Raw genomic sequence first — 22,923 nt, 5'->3', positions numbered from 1 at the left:
TGTTTCACGGTACAAACAGAAACAAGAAGAAATGCAAAAAACTCTTGTGAGTTGGTCTCCCCCACCACTGCTGCTCACACCTTCCAAGGAAAGCACTTCTGGTAGCAAGGCATGACTCCTGCTATGGAGCTAAGGATGTGCAGCTGGTAAAGAGCCATCCTTTTCTCATCTACCTCTCCAGACAAACTCATTCTAGATGCCTCCATGAAAAAAGCTAGACATGGATTAGAAAAAGAACTTCCCACTGGATATATATTGAGATTGAAAATGGGGTTAAAAATATATATTTAATTTTCTTCTAAATGCACACTCAGGGCAATACCTCCTCTGATAACATAAGCTTCTGGAACTTTGCAGTTTGGGCTGTGAAAGATTCCTCCCTGCAGTGACAAAACTTCAGGGTGAAGATTTAGACAAGAATGTTCATAGCTTGACTTAACTCTTCCAGGTCAAAAAAATATGATAAACCCAAAGAAACATCCAAGAAATGAAGAATATGAATTTTGGGGGAAAAAACGTGCAAAAGAACAATTACATCTAGATAATGTTCCTTCCTGAACAGAGGATACATATTGTGCTCACTGAGGTGCTGCTGAATAGTATGGCCTGTGTAGATCATGAGAACAGTTCTCAACTGCTTGTATGCCTCCAACACAACCAGTAATAAAAAGAAGTGTTACCACCAGACACCAAAAATTCAGCTGTATTATGGCATCTGTGCCATCCTAAAGTTCTTCTGGAAGCTGAAGGAAAGTCCCAAAATACTGTCCTCTTAACTTATGAGTACTGGATGGCCTCATGATACTTGCAAAAATTATGTTAGATTATTAATGAGACTCTTGATGGGAAAAATCCTTTCTAGACTGAAGAATTACAGCTCAAAGAATTCCATCAAATCTGGCAAGTAAATGTGGCAAAAAAACCCAAACCCAAACAATTAAATACTGCCCTATTTATATTGATTTTTAAGATCACAAAAGCAGTGCTAAAAGGAGCAATAATAAGAACAAGCCACCTACAAAAGAAACTAAATCTTTCCACCCCTGTGTATTTGTCAGATTATTTTTCATAATTACAATTCCATAATTATAATTTCATTATTATAATTTCATCATAATAAAATGTCAGTGTCTGCCCACTGATTTCTGGGCATCACAGCCAAGGCTGAACAATTTTTGCCTGTCTTGACACTGGACAGACTGACATTGGAAGTCAAAATTCACTGCCCTCTATTTGGACCAAACTTTTGATCCTTAATTCATGAAAAATCTCTATAGTCCAAGTATATCAAAAAGCATTTCTATGATTTTTTAGGTACGTGCTTTATTTGAAGCCTTCTGATGAGGATTGAATTGAGACTTGCTATGGCCAGCTTCTGTAGAAGATTCCCAACCTAAAAACATCTTTCAAATCTTTTTAACTTTCTAGGAAGAATGGCTTCTTTCCCTATTGGATGATGCTATAGGGGCAGTTGGAAGATTGCAGTTACTCATTGCCTGGTGCACCAAGCTCATGGTGAGAGAAGACCCCAGGTAGACCTAATAGCAGCCTTGCAGTACCTGAAGGGGGTCTACAAGAAGGCTGGAGAGGGACTGTTTACAAAGCATGGAGTGATAGGATGAGGGGCAATGGTTTGAAATTAGAGAAAAGTAGGTTTAGGTTGGATTTTAGGACAAAGTTCTTTACCACTAAGGTGGTGGACACACTGGAACAGGTTGCCCATGGAAGTAGTTGAGGCTCCATCATTGGAGATATTCAAGGTGAGTCTTGACAGGGTTCTGGGCAATCTGATCTAATGGAGGATGTCCCTGCTGACTGCAGAGGGGTTGGACTAGATGACCTTTGGAGGCCTTTTCCAACCCAAACCATTCTAGGATTTTATGGTGAAACTAATCCAAAATATCTTTTGTTCGTTTTGGTCACTCTTAGCTGTACATTTTTACTACAGAATAATTCATTTAACATTCTTCTGGCACACATTGCTCTGAAGCCAATATAAAGTTGGAATTCAGTTTGTCAAAGTCTTTAAGCCAAACATCTGCTTGGAATTAATAATATATACAGATTTCTGAAGTGAAATGTCTGCTGAGCATTTGTCAGCTTCATCTGTGTTATGGCTAGACTCAGGCAGAATCCATTGGTAAAAAATGCTTCTGAACAAGTGAATACACTCTGAAAACTGCAAAGAGAGTGATGTGATCTCTACTTTTCAAACCAAGGAGTGCTTTAAATGTTTACTGACTTTATATGGCTGGGGAAAAGGCCTGCATTTTCATTTAGTCAGGACAGTAACTATTTAAGTGATTTAACTTCATTAAAAATTACCATTTAAATGTTTTTCATTTAAAAAAAAGAAGTTCACATGCAAGGAAATGAGATTTTGATTACCAAAACCAAAGCATTAAGAGAGAGAAATATTTGGACAGAATTCTGACTTTTCATCCGGGTGACGTTAAAACCCCCACATACCAAAACCCAGTGAGTGTCACAAGCAAATATTTTAGTTTTAAACCTGCAGCCAATTTTTAACCAACCACCAAATATGTCAGAGCATGCACCTAGACATGTACTGAAACCAGGTGACATAGGTAAATTATGGAAATGTAAAAGTGACAGAGTGAAAGCAACTCGAAGAGAAACTTCCATTTCATGCTTTCATCACAAAAATGCTACCAGTAAAAAACAGTTATACATATAGAATATCCTTCAGTGGCTCTATAGCTCAACAGAAATGGAAATCAATGATTCTACAGTTCCACAGAAATGGAAATACTGCCTTTTCAAATGGCATAAAATGGATTTTCAAGTCAAGGAAAGGAGAAATAAAGAGTTTTGAAGGAGTTCTACATGCATCTCCTGCTTGTTAGTTACCATACTGAGCAAAACTGGAACTAGTAGAATAAGAACAAAAGTGCAACCTGCCTTTCAGAAAGACTACTGATGTTAGAAAAATGTTTATACACAGTATAAGCTGTGGATCAGTCTAAGATCTCAATTTAAAAGATGGTAAGAGCTAAGTTTGAAATTCAGAGTGCATCATGCTGGAACATGGCTACAAAGCTAAGCCATAAAAAAACAAGAACAATAGAAAAAACCCCACTTGGTGGCATAACACATTGCTTGACAAAAGGATGGAAAGACTACAAAGCAGGTGTTCATTTGGATACTATAACCTTGTGTGGTTTTCTCTATCCCTTTGCAAAAGCAGAAACATAGTTCTGTTGTGAACATTGATTTTTCAGATGAATTGGTTTTATGATACAGCAGCAGTTTGAAAGAAGCCTCAAGGATCATCTGGTCTAACTTTTCTTGGGAAAAGAACAGTCAAGATAAGATGCCCCAGCATCTGGTCCAGCTGAAACCATTCATCTTAATGGAACATTAGGCTACAGGCTTGGGGTGGTGTGGCTGGAAAGGTGTCTGGCAGAAAGGCACCTGGGGGTTCTAACTGACAACCAGCTGAATATGAGCCAGAAGTGTGCCCAGGTGGCCAAGAAAGCCAATGGCATCCTGGCATGGATCACAAATGCTGTGTCCAGGAGGAGGAGGCAAGTGATAGTCCCCCTGTACTCAGCTCTGGTGAGGCCACACCTCGAGTATTGTGTCCAGTTTTGGGCACCTCAATACAAGAGAGATGTGGAGGTGCTGGAGCCAGTGCAGAGCAGGGCAACGAAGCTGTGAAGGACCTGGAGAATAAATCTGATGGAGAGTGACTGAAGGAGCTGGGGATGGTTGGTTTGAAAAAGAGGAGGCTGAAGGGAGACCTCATTGCTCACTACAACTATCTGAAAGGACATTGTGGAGAGGCTGCTGCTGGTCTCTTCTCCCAGGTAATTAGCGATAGAACAAGAGGGAATAGCCTCAAGCTGAGACTGGGGAGGCTTAGACTGGACGTTAGGAAATTTTTTTTCACAGAGAGTGGTCAGGGATTGGAATGTGCTGCCCAGGGAGGTAGTTGAGTCACCAACCCTGGATGTGTTTAAAGGTCATTTGGACCATTTGGTGCTTAGGGATATGGTTTAGGGGTGAACCCTGTAGAATAGGGTTATGGGCTGGACTTGGTGATCCTGAGGGTCTTTTCCAACCTGAATGTCTCTTTGATTCTGTGATTCTCTACCTAAACAGGAGATCCTTCCATTTGTTCATCTCATTAATCAGTCTATTAAGGTGTGTTTAAAACAGTTTTCACATTTGTAGACACCATGCCTGTACCTGTGGGTGGATAAAAGGATGGGACACCTAAAAATTACATAAACTTACCTGCAACAAATAACAGCTTTACATGACAAAGCCAAATCCAGGAAATATTGTCTCACTCCAAATGTCAAAGCATACTTCAGAGATTTGCCATCAATGATGAGAGCAAAATCATTTTCTTTCCTCAAAGCATCACCAAGAGTACTGCAATGATGGCTAAGTGTCTCTCTTGTTCCCTGTTGCACAACAAAATTGTATCCATTATTTTAAGTTCTTATTATCTTAGGTCCAAAATTTTTTTCAATGTGATCAGAAACACTGGCAGTTCCTTTTTAGAGGAAGTTACCTTTGATTATACCATCAAATAGACAATATAAAATAAAAAAAAAACAGGTATTTTGAAGAGCTGTACTGTCAAAAACCACAGCAAAATGGTGTGTAGAACTTCTGTTGCACTCTGCCAAAAAGAAATACCCAGCTAAGTTGTGGTGGAACTTTTAATGCACTTTGAATGGCAACAATAGTTACATAAATATTTAATAATAGCTTTTAGCAAAAAGAAGCCCCATCCCTGGAGCTTTTTAGGGACAGGCGGGATGTGGCTCTGATCTAGTGGGAGGTGTCCCAGCCCCATGGCAAGGGTTTGGAACTAGATGATCCTTGAGGTGCCTTCCAACCCTAACAATTCTCTGTTTCTATGATTCTAAGTTTTCTATATACATATGCAAAAGAAAATTCACATATACGTAACAGAAGAAATAATTTCTGTTCACTATTATATAAAATGCTCCTAAATGTTTAGAAAAACAGTAAATGAAACATCAGAGATAATTCATATTATAAGTACATGCATCATAACTGGTAATTCTAACTTTTACACTGAATTAGTGTTCTAAGGTAAGACTACATCAAGTACCTGTAATATTAAGAGGTCACACTTGGGATTTTTCAGTTTATAGGATCACAGGATGTTAGGAGTTGGAAGGGACCTTCAAAGACCAAGTCCAAACCCCTTCCCAGAGCAGGACCATAGAATCTAGCACAGGTTGCACAGGAACACATCCAGATGGGTCTTGAAAGTCTCCAGAGAAGGAAACTCCACAACCTCTCTGGGCAGCCCATTCCAGTGCTCTGTGACCCTTACAGTGAAGAAGTTCCTCCTCATGTTGAGGTGGAACCTCCTGTGCTGTAGTTTATATCCATTACCCCTTGCCCTATCACAGGGAGCAATCAGGCAGTTTGAATCACACCTACACAAGTCTCCATATTGTACTCCGGTACCGAGAACTTCAGATTATATTCAGAAGACAACACATTCATCTGCAGCAGAACTTCATAGATTGCTTTAGGGAGAGCTCACTGAAATCTGGTTAGTTACAGTACAGCTCTCCTGTAGACTGTCATGAAGAAGACAAAGATTGCTTGTTGCATTTCTTTGTTTTTGAATGACCTTCACAGAACTACAATAAAGTTTCCTTCTATTGTTTCCTTCTTCACAGCCCAGAAGCAAGAAGAGTTTAAGAGCAGAAAGATGAAAACAAATCTTTTGCTTATAAGATACTGAATTGTATATAGAATATATTTATAATAAATATATATTTGTTATTTATATATGTATTTTATTTATAATGCGTTCAGACAAATAAATATAAATTTATTTTATGTATAAATACATTGGATATAAAATACTGAATACACAATTCTAACAGTAACATAGAATCATAGAATGGTTTAGATTGGAAGGGTCCTTTGACATCATCTACTTCAACCTCCTGCAATGGGCTGGGATGCCTCACAACTAGACTTGGCTGCTCCATTCCTCATCCACCTGGCCTTAAAACCATTAAACTTCAGTTATATCAGACATAGGTAAATAAAATTTGGTGGACTCACCTGAAAATAAAACACTGAGAAGTAATTACTTATCTCTAAGTCTCTGAAATGAAAGATACTGCTTTGCCTAAGCCTTGCAAATTACTGTCCCCATTTCCCCACACAGCTGACCACTGGTTTTGTCTTCTGCTTGGCTTATGTAAGTGAGGATTAGGCTGTTGGGGAATTCTGCACTTCAGGTTTTCTGTCTCTCCCCCCATAGAAACTGCAAGGAAGATGAGGTGGCCCTGTTAAAATGACATGTTAGGAAGTCTTTAAAATGACTTCTGTAACTAGAGCATTTTCCCTGATTAAGGAATATTGCAGTGTAAAAAAAGTATCAGTTTTTCTCATCTCCATGGACTACTTAGCTTCTGACTAAATTTAAGCAAAAGAAGAGCCTGGAACTTGTATTTCTCTCATCTGCTATTTCTTCTCACACATGCAGCAGAACTTAAAACTCTTCTCTTTAAACTGACCTTTTTTTTTAAGCACAAACAGACATGCCATCAGGTAGCTCCAGGCATCCTACATATTAAACAAACAAAAATCCCCCAATACAAAACACTCATCCTAACTGTAAAACTGTCATATTTAAAATTCCTTTGTGGGCTTACATGCAGTTCTATGCTGAAATCCAATGCCTTAAATTAAAAGCAGTATCAGAATATCCCTTAATCTCTTCTGAACCACTTCCACTCCATATTCCTCAGTGAAACTGAATGGTAATCAAACTATTTTCTATTATTCTTGATTAAGTTCACAACAGAAAGAATTAAGCTATGTTCTTTCTGGTTTCTGTCTATGATTAACAGTACTACACTACAATTTTGCAGTCCATTATGCTAATAAGAAGGCAAAATAGATTTCAGTGTTCTTTTATACAATTCTAAGAACTTAGTAACAAAACCACATTTTGTTTGTGAAGCTAAGCAGACCTTCATGGGAGTGGAGCCTCAAAGCAAATAATCTTGCAAAAACCAGATACATAAATGCTTTTCAAAAGCCTTTCCAGTTCTGCCTCTACCAATCCCAACTGGGGAGTGAGGTATTTTTCTTTTAATTCCATAAAGAAGGGTCTTGGTTCTTACAAAAGCAGATCTCTTATTTCAGCATATTCTTTGTAAACTCAGTTCACAGAGCTGGGATACAGTCTGAACAAATATTTATTAATTTTTTTTCTCCCTCTAACTTCCTCTGTCTTGCATGCTAAGGTCATGATAGTGACCAAACTGAGGAGGTATTTCTTTTGTTGAGTCTGTTTTGCATGTCTTAAGGACAGAGGAGTTGGTTCCTAAAAGGATTAGAGTTGAGCCACTTCCTTTCCAGAAGCAGCCACTGGTATGCAAGAGATATTGTGCTATTATCTAAACAGCAAGGGCAAAAAGCATCCACTTCCTGCCCTCTTTCCAGTATTGCTCAGAGTGTGCAGACCAGGAGAAACCAACCTTCTTAACTCCTATGAACATACCAACAGTTTTATATGCCCAAGAGGTTGCACCTGCAGAGCCAAGGGGAAATCTACTCCAAGATCCTAAATACACAGGCCCACTACACTGGGATTTTTTTCCCTCAAGGTTTCATAGCTTTCCAGTTCCGCCTGTGCTGAGGAAAACTAGCCCAGTAACCCTCATGGCAACACAGTACCCCAGTGAGGTAAGGGACAGAGTCCTAGTAGGAGGGGTGGACTTATGCTGCTTAGAAGGCAAATTTTCAGCCATGTTCCTTAACAGACAATACTCCAGCTAAGAATTCCAGCTTCTTGCCAGCTGTTATTGGTATGCAGAAAGAAAAGAGGAATTGCATCCACCCTTGCAGCTGCACTGACTCAAGCTTCTGCAATCACAGCAATCTACCCCTCTCTCCCATTTCCTGAGACCTGCTCCACTACTCCATCAGAACTGTCAAGGCCATTTTAGATGCAACCAGCACCAGACATGGAGACTGACATCAGATTCCAATCACAGCAGCATGCAAAGGTTAAGACACAAAGTATACATTAATTGAACCATCAGATTAGGCAGAAAACTTTTAATGGAGTGTCTGGCTAAAATATTGGCACAGAGCTAGTTTATTATTTTTAGAGCTCTCTTTTGCCCTCAAACTATTCCATCACTACATCTATCTCCTGAAAAAAGATGACTTACATCATCACCACAGATGGATTTGCAAGCAGCCAGGCTGCATATGTCGTTTCAGCTGCCACAGGATATCTGTGTCCCCATGTACTCTGACGTGTTTTGTGCATGTAGGGAAAGAGTATTTCAATCTCTGCACAATCCAGACACTTCAGTTTGAAAAAGAGAGCATTTAGCTACCCCTTTTAGTAGCTACTTTGAATTGCCTCACTTTATTTCATTACATAGAAAGATGTATACAAATTAGCCAATCTTTTGCACTTCGAACCCGTTAAGTATTGGGGTAGTTCTGAAATCCAGCAGTCTGTCTGAACAACCTGACCACAGGACAGAAATTCTCACTTGCATTGGTTCATTTTTATTCAGAGCTTGGTTGAGGAGTGAAAAACTCAGAAGCAGTGTTAAGGGCTTGTATCAAAAGCCTTTCCTGTTTTTTCAACAAACAAAGATTGTAATCATTGTAAAACTTATCCAACGAACTAAGCTAAGAAAAGAAAATTGCCTCTCTTCATTAACATCACAGGTTATTTGTGTCAGAAGTTGCACACTGTACCAACAGACTCTGGTTCCAGATATTCAGCCACAGTTTGTTCTGTTTGAAATGTTACTGTGAATGTTACCAGCAAAAGTAGGCTGCTTTAAATCAATTTATACTTACTAGAAAAGCAAAACAACCCAAAAGAAAGTAGTAAGGATTTTAATTCATGTTACAGCCTGCTTTTACAGGCTACCATGGAATCCTTTAGTTAATGCACTCCTGCTGATTCTCACGCTTCCATTTTTTTCTCCCTTTCTCTTATGAAGTCCTACCCTGAGCAACCTGATCACAATAAAGAAAAAAGGTAACCTTCACTTCAGCCTTCTGGACAGTGAGCTTTCCCACTGAGGAAATTATTTCACTTCCTAAGTTCATTCAAGGCTCCAGTAAGGGGTGGTAACAGGATTTATGTTTTTTTTTTTTTCCCCCTCATGGGATTTTTCACTTAATATTGCATTCCTATCTTATCTACAGAATCTCTTGTCTGCAAAGCACTGTCTACTTGCAAGTGGGTAGTTTTAACCCTTACTTGTAATGAAACATCTGATTACAACTGCAGCTGTTAAACTACACAGTAACAATTACTTTTTGGCAGGTACCAAGCATTCTGTAAGCAAAAGCATCAGAAATGAACTTAGGATTAGTTTGTTTGGGCACTGCTAGGTGCTGCTAGAACCACGTGAAGCTCCTGGCAATGTGCCTGCATGGGTAAAGGGATTTCACTAGATGGAATTTGTTTGCTCATCATTTTGAAGTTCGTTGGTGCTGTAGCTACACCATGGTTTTGGAAGCTGTAGACTGAGTTTGTAGTTACTCAGTAGCATTTTGTCACACAGGACATACAGTATTCCAAGTATGCAGCCCTAAAATTAAAGGAGAAGATTACAAAAGCAAGCAAAAAACATCCCCCCCAACCAAACAGAAACAACCCCACTCAAGAAGTGGTTTTAGCAGAATTTTTTCTGTTGCTCCAAGTTATTCTTCAGGCCACCCTCCACCATGATATCTGGATATTTGAAGTAGTAAAATAACACTTCACCAAGTGAAAACTTTGCAGGCTTTACTTACATCAAGAGAGCCTTCATTTATAACAATTAGTCCCATGTTCTTTCTCAGAAGTTTACAGGAGTGACCTGTTAAAAACATTTTTTGTTTCAAAACTAGTTCCACAAAATTCATTACAATAAAACAAGGAATATTTTTTTCCCCACTGAGACAGAAAGAATTAAAAGCAAGCCTCCCTCAACTGCAATAAATGGTAAAAAAATACCTGCATTCTATAAAATTTTAGTAAAAATTAGAGTAGTACAATTCTTCTTGCTGCAAAATGAGGCTGTAGTGCCTTATTCACAGGAGGTGCTCAGCAGAAGGACAACAAACATCTTGCCAGGGAGTTACAGCAAACAGATCTCCTTTAGCCTTGCAAGTGTTTTGAATGCAACTTGCATTTCACACAAAATTTCCATATATACAAGTTCTCACTCTTCTCTTTGATGCTGTAAACAGAATGTATGCTGTGTGCTAACGATGCAGGCTGCCGAGCCAAATATTTATCATCATTCTTAATAAAGTGAAAAGATGGGATCACGTGGTATTGCTTCAAACCCAAAGTCACTAATGAGAATAACCTTAGATCAAGGGTATCATGTGCATACAAAAAGCTTTTTGAAGATTAAAAAGAATAATAATAAGAAAAAGGATTCAACTGACCAAAGCTATGGTTTACCTGGGGCACACATCTAGGCTACTGCAGAAGTGCTGGTATGCTCACATGCAAAGAATATTACATTTTAAACACAGCTTTCATGTATTGTTATTTAAATACACAGATTTGTTGCTGTTGAATTTAGTTGATTCATTATTCTTCCCCCCCGCCCCCTTTATAATAAAAGGAAACCTCTGATGCATGGTAAAGTTCATAGCACTTTAGTGGACAATCCACATTGTTTTGCTTGAGTTATGATATGGTCCCTAGCAGCTTTCTTGGAAAGAAGGAAAAATGCAGAAGAGAATCTAAGAATATTTACATTTTCTTCATATAATTTCCTCTCACTGTCAAAACCTAAACAACGTATTCTTTTTAGTTCATTTAGATGCTACAATAAAAGCACAAATGCCTATTTTTGCCTCCTTTCTATGAATTTTTCTTGCTGTAACTGTTTTAGCAGTAAAAGAATCCACCATTACCCCACTCTCCCCCACCAGTGACTGGAAAAATGAGCTAATAATTCAAATCTAGAATGCATATTATTACTATTTTATTATTAGTAGTATTATTTACAAATATCTTTGCATTCTGAAAGCAGTTTTACTCCAGCAAATTCTATAATTTCTAAATCTGTAACAAAACCATCAAATAAATGCAAACAAAATACCAATGTTAATGGCAGTCTCTTGTTTGTCCCCAGTAAGTATCCAAATTTTGATGTCTGCTTTCATGAGTGTCTCTATGGTTTCAGGCACTTTGTCTTGTAGTTTATCTTCAATTGCTGTTGCTCCAAGCAGCTGAAGATTCTGTGAATATAAAATATTCAGTACAAGAAGTTTTATTTTCAGTTTAATCGTTAATCTTTCTGTTTCTTTTGTTTAACTTTCCACATTGAGGGCAATATTAATGGTCTCTAAATTCATGAATCACATTTATTATCAACTAATAAAGATCTCCCAGTTCATTCTTATGAACTTTATGGTATCTACATGGCTTTGAAAAACTGCATAGCAAGCCCACTAAAACTTCACCCAACTATTCAGAACCTCAGGAGCAACAGCTACCTTTACCTAAGGGACACCACTCTGATTTGAAGACTTAAGGATTGCTCTTATTATGTCTTCTCTCACTTGCATCTTCACCATGTAAAAAAAAAAATAAACCTCTCCATTAATCTCAACTTTAAAACTCCAGTCTTGGTTATGTTGAGATTTACCTTCCCACACAGCAAACCCACAGGTTTTTGTGCGTGCAGCCATTTTTGTACTTCATATTTTCTGTACCTTCAAAACTAGCCAAACCCCTGTTAATGACAGCATTATAAAACTAATAGCTTCCAATCCTGGTTGCACTATGGCCTGAATACTACATGCTGAGAAAGTATTTGTGCAAGCCAATATAAAACTTTGTAATGGTAGCAGGGTTGCCAGGGCATTAAACTTGGAGAATTTTAAGACTGTCTTGGGCATATCAGCAAAAACTGCTCATCTATGCAAACTGGAAGTCCCAGAGGTGTCTGAAGCTATATCCCTTCACTCTTCTGTTTAATGAATTAAACAATTCAGGTTTTTAACACTCTGAATTTTAAGCAATTACATCTATGTAACCTTTCTTATAATTTTCAAGGTAAAACGAAACAAAACCAAACACCACCCCCCCCCCCCCAAAGTTAAATATTAAAACTTCAAGCAATATTAGTCTCATGAACTCTTTTTGCTTATACATTTAAGAGCCACAGAAGCCTTTTTTTTTGTTGAGGCAGTGAAGTCTAACCACATGGTTGGCTACTCCAGAAACTCAAGGGAAGTGATTATGGCTCTGCCCTTCATGAGGCTGCATCTGGGTCTTCAGTATAAGAGAGGCTGACAAAGTGGAGCAAGTCCAGTGAAGGGACACAAAAATAGCTTGGGGCTTAGAGCACATTGTATTGAGAGTGCCTGAGGAAGCAAGAGTAGTTTAACATGGAGAAAAATAAGACTAAGGGAAGGATTCCACAGCTGTCTTTTGCTAACTGAAGAGGGCTTGCACAGAAGCTCATCTTCCTCTAAGAAGTGAATGGTGAAAGGGCAAGAGACAATAGTCACATTCTGCAGCCATAGAAATTTTAATTCAGAAAAGGGGAGAAAGAACAGCTGAGCACTAAAAAAAACCTCTGCCTACTGCATCTGGGAAAACTCTGTCTTTGCAGATACATAAAACTCATCAAAGTGCTGTGCAAGCAAAACCAGCCCTCCTTTAAGAAGGTGTTTCTGCCTATATGACCTCCAGAAGTCCCTTCCAACCTTAACAGCTCAACGATTCTAAGACAATTACACAATGAAACAGATGTTGTTTGTCTGTTACTACACTGTTTTTACACAACAGAGTAACCTTGAAAAAAAGCTTTCCAGTAGTTAACTCAAAAGCAGGACTTTCTGGCTACTTATTGCAAAAATTTTGCCAAATTAATCCTTCCTTCATTTGGGACAATATGACACAGCTGTCAGTATATTAGATTTTTTTCTGTCTAAGCATTATTCATAGAATAGCTTAGGTTGGAAGGGACCTCAGAGATCATCTACTCCAACCCCCCCACCATGGGCAGGGACACCTCTCAATTAGACTTGGCTGCTCAAGACTTCATCCAACCTGGCCTTGAATGCCTCCGGGCAGGAGGTGTCCACAACCTCCCTAGACAATGCATTCTAGAGTCTCACCACCCTTGTACTGAAGAGCTTCTTTCTAAGATCCAGTCTAAACTTACTCTCCCTCATCTTAAAACCATTCCCCCTTGTCCTGTCTCTAGACACCCTTATGAAAAGTCCCTCTCCAGCCTTCCTGTAGGTTCCCTTGAAGTATTGGAAGGCAGCATTAAGGTCCCCCTGGAGTCTTCTCTTCTCTAGGCTGAACAACCCCAGCTCCCTCAGCTTATCCTCCTAACAGAGGTGCTCCAGCCCTTGGATCATCTTTGTGGTCCTTCTCTGGACTCAGTATTGATTCAGATTTCGTATAACCACAGACACTAATTAAGAGACACTAGTTAAACCCCCACTGCTCTCACCCCCTTCTCCCTCCAAGAACCCCAGACAGAAAGCCACACATACTTTTTCAATTAACTCATAGCTCTCCTCAAGTTTGAGCGCTCTGTTTTGTATAGCTGTAGAAGCACGGTGGTAGACATTTAGCCACTCCTGATAATCACTTTCTGAAATCTCAGCCACAGCAAAACACAGAGTTCTCAAGCCTAAAGAGAAAGCAGAGAGTAAGTGCAATTCAGTATTTCCTTCCTTCCTTCACATGCCTGCAATGAGTAACTACTAAAATCTGAATTTATGTCTCCTTATGCATGATTTTCAACTCATTGCTGCAAGCCTTGCAGAACTTAATATATATATACAAAATGTAAAAAAAAAAATCACTTGAATAGAAATTTATTCAACAGAGTAACTATTTCAAAGTAGCTGAATGTAATACAGGGAAAGAAAAAAAAATTAAGTTTTATGTAAGACTTGACTTACCTTGAAGATGAAATGATCCCAGATAAATTTGCTGAACAGGGATTTACATTAGATTTTTAGGAACATTAAAACTATAAGATTGAGTTATATCTTTAAACAACAACAGCAACAAAATTTAGAAGTTGCTATGATGGGAAGCAATAAAGCTAAATATATCAGCATGTTACAACTACCCTCTTCACCTCTCCTAACTATCCTTAGGAAATTCTCATCTGAAGCTTGAAATTTATCATGCAGAAGCCAACTTTAAATCCACTCAGATTTAATTTTCCTATCTCAGAGGTTCTTTCAGCTTTAGATCTTTAGAACAAAATCTTTTGGTGCAGGCAACATTTGGAGATTTTACTTAAGAGTCTTTGAGCTGGTTACACTTAACAGATTTCTTTTTCCTTCAGTAGAAACCTGAATTGAGTGCTTCAGTGCTGAGGATTTGAGACTGCAAGATTACAAGCAGCATCTATTTTTTGACATCACACACTTACATTCAATTTAAGTAGCCCGGTGTGAATATCCTGACAGTTCATTTTCACACATTATAAGATTCTTAGATTTCTAGAGCATGAAATTGGCATAAGTCTTCAAGATAATGAGAAAAACATTGCCCTAGCCCCATGTTTTATGGAGCTACAATTTGCAGGCAGGTAGATTTAGGAGGGAGACTAATGTAGCTGTTGTCTTTCGATCATTTGCCCATTCTGGTCTAGGAGATGAACAGCATCAGAACTGGGGATGGCTAAATGCTATCTTTATCTCTTCACAGGTTTATACTGGCTACAGCTGAGCACCATAAGCAATTCTGAAATGAGCAAGAGGTTGGGCATGGAATAATACATACATGTCTTAAAAGCAAGACAGTAATTTAGTACCTTCAGGATGAAAACCACAGGTAATCCTATTATCCTGACAACAGAACAGCATTAGGAACACAGCATCTCCCCATCTAGACCTAAAGAGTAAACTTAAGGCTGAGAAATCAACTGCTTCTTTTTCTTTTTTCTCTGCATCATAAGGATAAGCTAGCAAGGTCCAAAACAATGAATATGAGGTAAAGGGGAAGAAAAGAATTTATGACTGACCAGCGGCAATATTATTTCTACAATTCTTTCAAAATACTTTCTGCAAATGATGAAATAAAAAATAATAGCTAAAAACAAAAAAGAGATGAGTGTACGTGGAATAACAGAAAAAAAGCTTTTCAAAGTGCTTTTTCTTTTAAAATCAGACTATTTTTTTCTATTTTTGAGTTAAGAAAAGATTATGATTTCAAAGAAACTTCCAAATGGAAAGTGGAAAACAGAATATAATTAAGCCTCCTTCTTAAAAGACTGTAACAACAACAACAACACAGGAAAATTAAGACACTTTTTCTGTTTATCCAAGCAGGCATTAACACTTGAGCTTAATAAACTCTTAAATATAAATGCCAGCCACGTTAACCACTTCATTTTTGAACAACACACCAAGAGTATGCAGCAAATGCCAAGGACATAGTGTGCTGCCACATGAAAGGCTACACATGAGACACTCTGCAATGTCATCAGCTGCAGTTTAAGTCTGATGCAAAAATAAACACCAACCTCTTTAATCGATTCCAGAGAGAGATGGATTTCATTTTTTACTTTACTTTTTTTTTTTAAATTTTATTTTTTAAAGATTGAATTTTATGCTTTGGAAAGGTTAGCAATTCGCTCTTCTGAACAGTAAATCTTTTCATCTGTTAAAAAGAAGGGTAGGAAAAGTACTTGAACAAGCTTCTCACACTAATACCTCTGTAGAGTGGTTTTAAAGAGTGGTGGAGTTTTCCGCTTTTTATGTTGACTCATTTGGTGCAATCTGACTTCTAAGGAAAAAAAATATATATCAGTTCATCCTGCAGCTCATCCTGGAGATCATCCCTAACCACATGGAAGACAAGAAGGTTATCAGGAGTAGCCAACATGGATTTACCAAGGGGAGATCCCGTCTAACTAACCTGATAGCCTTCTATGAAGTTATGACCAAGTGGGTAGGTGAGGGCAGAGCAGTGGATGTCATATAGCTTGACTTCAGTAAAGCTTTTGATACAGTCCCCATAACATCCTCATAGAAAAGCTCAGGAGATGTGGCACAGTTGGCTGGTCAGTGAGGTGGATTGCAAACTGGCTCCACAACAGAGTTCAGAGGGTCGTCATCAGTGGCACAGAGTCAACTCAGAGGCCTGTGGCAAGTGGTGTCCCCCAGGGATTGGTACTGGGTCCAGTTCTGTTCAATACCTTTATCAACAGCCTGGATGAGGGAATTGGACTTGATGATCTCTTGAGGTCCCTTCCAACCTCTGATATACTGTGATACTGTACCACTGATTTAGAGAGAACAATAATTAAGAAGCTACAAGGATGATTAAGGGACTTGAACATTTCTCCTATGAAGAAAGACTGAGAGAACTGGAATTGCTTAGTCTGGAGAAGAGAAGGCTTAGAGGGGATCTAATTAATGTCTACAGATATCTAAGAGATGGGTGTCAAGAGGAAGGGGCCAGGCTCTTTTCAGTGGCATCTGGTAGTAGGACAAGGAATAATGGCTCTAAGCTAGAACACAGGAAGTTCCACCTCAACATGAGGAGAAACTTCTTTACTGTGAGGGTGCTGGAGCACTGGAACAGGCTGCCCAGAGAGGCTGTGGAGTCTCCTTCTCTGGAGACTTTCAAAGCCAAGCTGGATGTGTTCCTGCGTGGCCTGCCCTAGGTGTTCCTGCTTTGGCAGGGGGGTTGGACTGGATGATCCCTGGAGGTCCATTCAAACCCTAACATTCTGTGGTATCAGTTCACCCAGGATAGCAGACACTGAGCTGCTTTTAGCTTTTCCTGTAACCAAATACATAGCCTTATGACCCCAAGTAACCTCACATCTAAGTAGCTTTTCTTTTTACTGCTCCTAATTAGGCCTTTATAAAACTCCAAAATGGTCAATCAGCTCATACAACTGGATTTGTAAGCTCAAAGAGTGTACATGGAGCTTCATGTAGGATATCAGATTTGTTTGGTTTTAGTTCTGCTTTCAGCATTATTGTATAATTTATTATAACTCTGATACCCTTAAGATTATTGAAGGCTAACCCAATATTTCCAACAGAGATCTTGATGTAGAAAACTATCCAAAGAAACAGATCTGTGGCTTGTTTCTGCTGTCACTGACAGAATCAAAAGGCTGAAGGTGTTGAATATGACACTAACTGAAATGTTAAATTCCATTATAAACCAAAAAAGAAGATTGAAGAAACCATAAGGATAACAAAAAGAAAAATGATCTTTCCTGATGCAAGAATATTGGGCTAGATATCAGTGCTCAAAAGGTAAAGACTTTATTTTAGAAGGAAAATATTTAATGAAGTTTGCTTTCCAGTGTAAGCTTACTTCTTAATACATATTAAAGAGAATTTTAATGTTCCAGTAGCAGTGTATTAAAAAAAATGAAGAAGTAAACAAACTGCAGTTTGGATTCTCATAAATATTGTAATTCTGTTTCCAACTACTCATCAATAAATTAAAACACTACGAGACTTCACAGCACTACCAGTGTGTAATACTTTGCTAATACCTGAAAGAGGGCACAGCATGGAAGATCTAAGAACTATGCTAGAAGAAATGACATGAAATCAGAAATCTTTCTACAGGTTGCTTTCCTACTCACACCTACACTGTGGGATCCACTATTATTAAATAACTAACTACCTCTTTGTATCAACCACCTTAAATCCAGAGCCTTTCAACTTTTACTTAGTTTTCCTACTTCATGAATCTTTACGAAGGGATTCCCCACTTTCAGCAACTTCTTTGCAAGAGTGATTGTTAAAACAGCAGAGATATCAAAACACACAAACCAGAAAGCTAGTGCTGGCAATTCCTTTTATTGTGACAGAAATACTGTAGCATAAAGCTACCTTAAAAGCACTCTGTTAATAATTTCCAAACATCTCCATCTTCATGCTGGCTGCTTCTTCCTGAGAGCCATCCCTACTGTACTCATTGTGTGGGGGACATCAAAATGATCACGGGAAATGAGATCTTCACAGAAACAAACAATGTGCAATGTGTTTGCTCTCTGGAAAAACAGATTTCCTCCAAAAGTCTCCACTGTGTACTGTGTGGGTGGGTTTTCTTTTACTGTTTTGGGGTTTTTTTTTGTCATTAGTGGTTAGGGTTTTTTTAAGTGTGAACTTATTACTGAAACTTCTCAGGAAGAGGAAGGTCATTTTTAGGAGGCATTACCAAACCATAATTTTCAGACAAGGTGAACAGAACATTACAAGAACAAAAAGCTGCAAATCTGGTAAGCTGAGTAGTAACTGAGTTTCATATTTTCATACTGAATACTATCTGAGTTTCATATTTTCATACTGAATACTATCACCCACCTTCTGTAGCAAACTGCTCGAGATGTTTTAAGGTGATTTCTTTGTATTTTGAAGTTTCAGCAAGACGGTCGTAAATTACAGTATCCTACAAAAGAAACAAAATGAACTCAGAACAATTATATATAAAAAAAAAGTTGCTTTTTTCTCTTTTTTTTGTGTAGACAACACAAATAACATGGGGAATGGCAAAAAAATATGCCACTATTTTGATTTCTGTCACCATCGTAAATGCATAAAAGTGATATTATTTCAGAGGAAAGAATAAAGAACATTCCAGACCTTCAGATTCTCTACAGTTTCCTCCTCTGGAGACTTTCAAAGCCAACCTGGATGTATTCCCGTGTGGCCTGCCCTTGGTGATCCTGCTTTGGCAGGGGGGTTTGACCTGATGGTCTCTGGAGGTCCCTTCCAAGCCCTAACATTCTATGCATTTATGATTTACAAATTCTGTTTCTCCCCTACATTTTTTTGCTGTTATTTCCCTTCATTTTGAGAACTGCTGCATCTTCCTTTGACTTGCCCTATGCATTCTTTGGATCAATTTCTTCCTCTTTAATATTAACCCCACAAGTGTTTCTTAAGTGCCATTCTTGGGTTTTTGTAGCCAGCTTGATATATAGAACATTAACAACAGCTTCTCTCTCAACTTGAAAAGATACAGAATGAACATTCCATCAGCTTCAGTTTTTTAAATCATTTGGGGACTGAATTCGCAGTCTTCTCCCTCTCAAACTTGATTTAAGATACAGAGCAAAAGCTAATGAGCCACACTGCCATTTCTGGATACAGTATGATTAAGGTAACTTCCCATAGATCCTGTTTTCAGGGAAATTTATTTCTGGCATAACATTAATGGTAGGTTAAAATTCCTATTTTGTCACTTATGGTAGATTACCACTTCTACCCAGTGATTCATCCTGAATTACTCCATCCAGTAACTGATAGATGAAACCATACATTCATCCACTTTCTTGGAGTACAGGAGGAAGCAGTTAATAAGAAGCATAAAGATATTAGTGCAGTACAAACAACAGGATGAATAGGTCTGTCAGACCTTCATAGGATGTTAGTAAAAAGAGATACTAACTAGTTCATCACATTAAGACACCACGGAGCCACACTGATGATCACTGAGCCACAAAGATGCTGAAGGCAGTGGAACATCTTTCTCAAGAGGAAAGGCTGAGGGAGCTGGGGCTCTTTAGCTTGGAGGAGACTGAGAGGTGACCTCATTCATGTTTATAAAGATGTGAAGGGCAGTGTCAGGAGGATGGAGCCAGGCTCTGCTCAGTGATGTCCAATGACAGGACAAGGGGCAATGGGTGCAAGCTGGAGCAGAGGAAGTGCCACGTAAACATAAGGAAAAACCTTTTCACTGTGAGAGTGACAGAGCCCTGGAGCAGGCTGCCCAAAGAAGTTGTGGAGTCTCCTTCTCTGGAGACTTTAAAAATCTGCAGATGCATTCCTGTGTGACCTACTCTAGGTGATCCTGCTCTGGCAGGGGCGTTGGACTGGATGATCTTTTGAGGTCACTTCCCACCCCTAACATTCTGTGATCAAACAGCTGCATAGTAAAACAATGCAAACTGAAAAGGGCATTAACATTCCTTCCCCCATATTTTCAATGCTTTCAATGCCTGCAGTTCTAACAACCTTTTGCTTTCACATTCTGTATTAGTAGCACACGTTATTTGAGACAGGGGAAACAGAAGGAAAACTCACAGCTCCTTTGCAGTAGAGTCTTAACTTTCCTGATGGTGTGCGAACTATCACTGACATTCTCTTCCTAGTGCTGAAAGAGAAATAAATAACCTAAATAAGGTGCTTTGTAAATACAGTTACCAATACTTTACCAAAAAAAAAAACCACCCAAATCCCACATATATCTTATATAAAACAGAGGAAAAGAAGAGCTATCTATTGCTAATTATGTTCTCAGGTGACTGGGATGGAAAAAGCAGTTTTACTGTCATGTAAAAGGTGGTTTTCTGTAGGTCTTTTCCCCATAAAGGTAAATCTGAGGATTTTATACCTTCATCTGATCATAAAAAAAGCACCTTAAAGCACAAAGCACTTGTAACCAATGCCACAAAGATGTAGTGCATCACAGACTCTTCCAGCTTTTTCCTCCCTTTCCAGTCAAGCAGAGTCTCTGTACTGTGCTGCAGTCCTTTCACTGGCATTCCAGAGTTTCATTCTGGTCATCCATGCTAAGAACTGGAAAGAGGCTCACTTCAACTACTTTCTGACTCTCAGTCATGAAATAAGTAATTTTTTTTGGTTTTTGTCCTCATGACTGAGGTAGGAATTGGAAGAAAGCATAAAGAAGACTGTCACTCTCTGCTTTCTGACATTTTCTCTCTTCCCTTTGAGGTCCTCCAAGAAGCATACTTTAGAGTTAAGATCATGTCCAGTCAAAATATATACTTATACCACAACTCTTTCAAACTTCAACTTTTCAAATAAATCCACAGAAACTATTCAGGGGAGAAAGCAGGTTGAGTTCACAGTAAAATACACAAAAGAGATGGAAGTAAATGGCCCTTTAACAATTTCAGTTCCTGTTGGAACTGGATCTCATTTATACATCATCAAATACCATTATTGTATGAATAGTTCCAGAAGTTCTGAGTGCCATAGAAAACATCCTGAAAGTGGAGTGTATGAAGATAGGTGGAAGCAAGTATTTTACAATTACTGGTAAAATAACTGTTTAATAATAATATGTTTAAGAAAATATTTTCCTATTCCATTTGTGTGTGCTCTTTGCTTCAAGTACAGATATCTGAACAGTAATATTATATTATGTAATTAGAGTGAATATTATGCAAGAGAGCAGCAAAAGGCATTAACTGCTGCAACTCTTTCTCACCTCTAATCCAAAAAAAAACTCAGATAAGCAGAATACCAAAACCTATTAGACAGTGTCCACTTGGGGATCTGCTTAGCCAACAGTGGAGAAATGCAGATCATGTTAACTGCAGTGAAGCTGCCTAACATAAAAGAAAGACTCAGATCCACTTTGATTTATACCAAGATTATGCAGTCTGCTGCTTTTCAAATTCATTACATTTACCTGAAGATTCAGTTGAGGAGCTGTGGAGTAACTACAGTTGGATGTTAGGAACAGGTTCTTTACCAATAGGGTAGTGGAACACTAGAACAGGTTGCCCAGGGAGGTGTTTGGGTCCTATCCCTGGAGATAATCAAGGTGAGGCTTGACAGAGCTCTGAGCAACCTGATCTAGTTGAGGATGCTCCTACTGACTGCAGAGGGGATTGAACTACATGACCTTTGGAGGTCCCTCCCAACCCAGACCATTCTGTGGTTCTGTACATCCACAGGCTGGGTAAACCTTGGGATTGTGACAAGGAAGCAGAATAGCTGTAATTCCCATGGAGTTGCCAGGTGGACAGATGCATCTTAGAGGGTCCCAAGAGACAGCTGTGGTTTTTCTGTGGTTTGTACTCAGCTCTGGTGAGGCCACACCTCAAGTATTGTGTCCAGTTTTGGGTATTTCAATACAAGAGAGATGTGGAAGTGCTGGAGCCAGGGCAGAGGAGGGCAAGGAAGCTGGGGAAGGGCATAGAGAATAAATCTTATGAAGAGCAACTGAAGGAGCTGGGGATGGTTAGTTTGGAAAAGAGGAGGCTGAGGGGAGACCTCATTGCTGTCTACAACTACCTGAGAGGAGGTTGTGGAGAGGTTGGTGCTGGTCTCTTCTCACAGGTAATCAGTGCTAGAACAAGAGGGAATGGCCTCAAGCTATGACTGGGTAGATTTAGACTGAACATTAGGAAAAAAATTTTCCCAGCACGAGTGGTCAGGCATTGGAATGTGCTGCCCAGGGAGGTGGTTGAGTCACCAAGCCTGGATGTGTTTAAAGGTGGTTTGGATGTGGTGCCTGGGGATATGGTTTAGGGGTGAACTTTGTAGAGTAGGGTTATTGGTTGGACTTGGTGATCCTGAGGGTCTTTTCTAACCTGAATGTTTCTGTGATTCTGTGATTCTGCTCATTACAGTTCCAGTGACAGAACACAAGCATGGGTACAACATGGCAGAATTCCTAAACTCTAAACAGCAGAGGATCTGCACAACTTTCCACTTCCTTGAGCTTAAGGCACCACAGCAGCTGTGGCATCTGAGTATTAGCACAAGTCATCAAGATACTATTTGATCCAAGGAGATAAGCACTATCTTTTAAGAGTAACTGTCAGCTAGTTAAGGATTAGCAGCTGCTTTCTGTATGCTCACCTGCCAGTTACACTGACAGCTATGAACAAACTATTACTAGCATATTGCACAACTGTGATGACTGTAAAGACAAAATGCCACAGACAACTCCCCCAAGCATTTCTACAACTTTTACTTCTGCAACACACTTCCCTGACAGACTACTCTAGCATGTGTTGGCACTGTTGCACTCTACTTGTAGAGGACTATTACCTGGCTTGTTGTGGAAGGTGTTACTGCATTTTTTTTTCCTGGGAAAAACCTGTAACACCTAGGAACTCTTAAATCTGTAGTTTCATCTCTACAGATTACTCCTCTGAAGGTACATGCTCCTACCCAAAAGGATGG

The 22,923-nt window shown here is 39.0% G+C and overlaps 1 protein-coding gene across 1 annotated transcript in view; it reads right to left on the bottom strand.

Annotated features, from left to right (window-relative positions):
* The window catches only part of ATP8A1 (ATPase phospholipid transporting 8A1), a 119,747-nt gene that overhangs the window by 42,556 nt on the left and 54,268 nt on the right, over nt 1-22,923 (bottom strand). Inside the window, exons 19-24 of the mRNA XM_054383297.1 lie at nt 20,065-20,134; nt 18,343-18,427; nt 13,537-13,676; nt 11,121-11,259; nt 9,814-9,878; nt 4,261-4,433 (exon numbers count right to left, since the gene is read on the bottom strand). Coding sequence (XP_054239272.1) covers nt 4,261-4,433; nt 9,814-9,878; nt 11,121-11,259; nt 13,537-13,676; nt 18,343-18,427; nt 20,065-20,134 — 672 coding nt within the window. The remainder of the gene's footprint in view (nt 1-4,260; nt 4,434-9,813; nt 9,879-11,120; nt 11,260-13,536; nt 13,677-18,342; nt 18,428-20,064; nt 20,135-22,923) is intronic.

The sequence above is a fragment of the Indicator indicator genome, chromosome 8, assembly GCF_027791375.1.
Source record: "Indicator indicator isolate 239-I01 chromosome 8, UM_Iind_1.1, whole genome shotgun sequence".
NCBI lineage: Eukaryota > Metazoa > Chordata > Aves > Piciformes > Indicatoridae > Indicator > Indicator indicator.
Note: the sequence above shows the minus strand (reverse complement) of the source record. Positions and strands in the feature narration are given on the sequence as shown.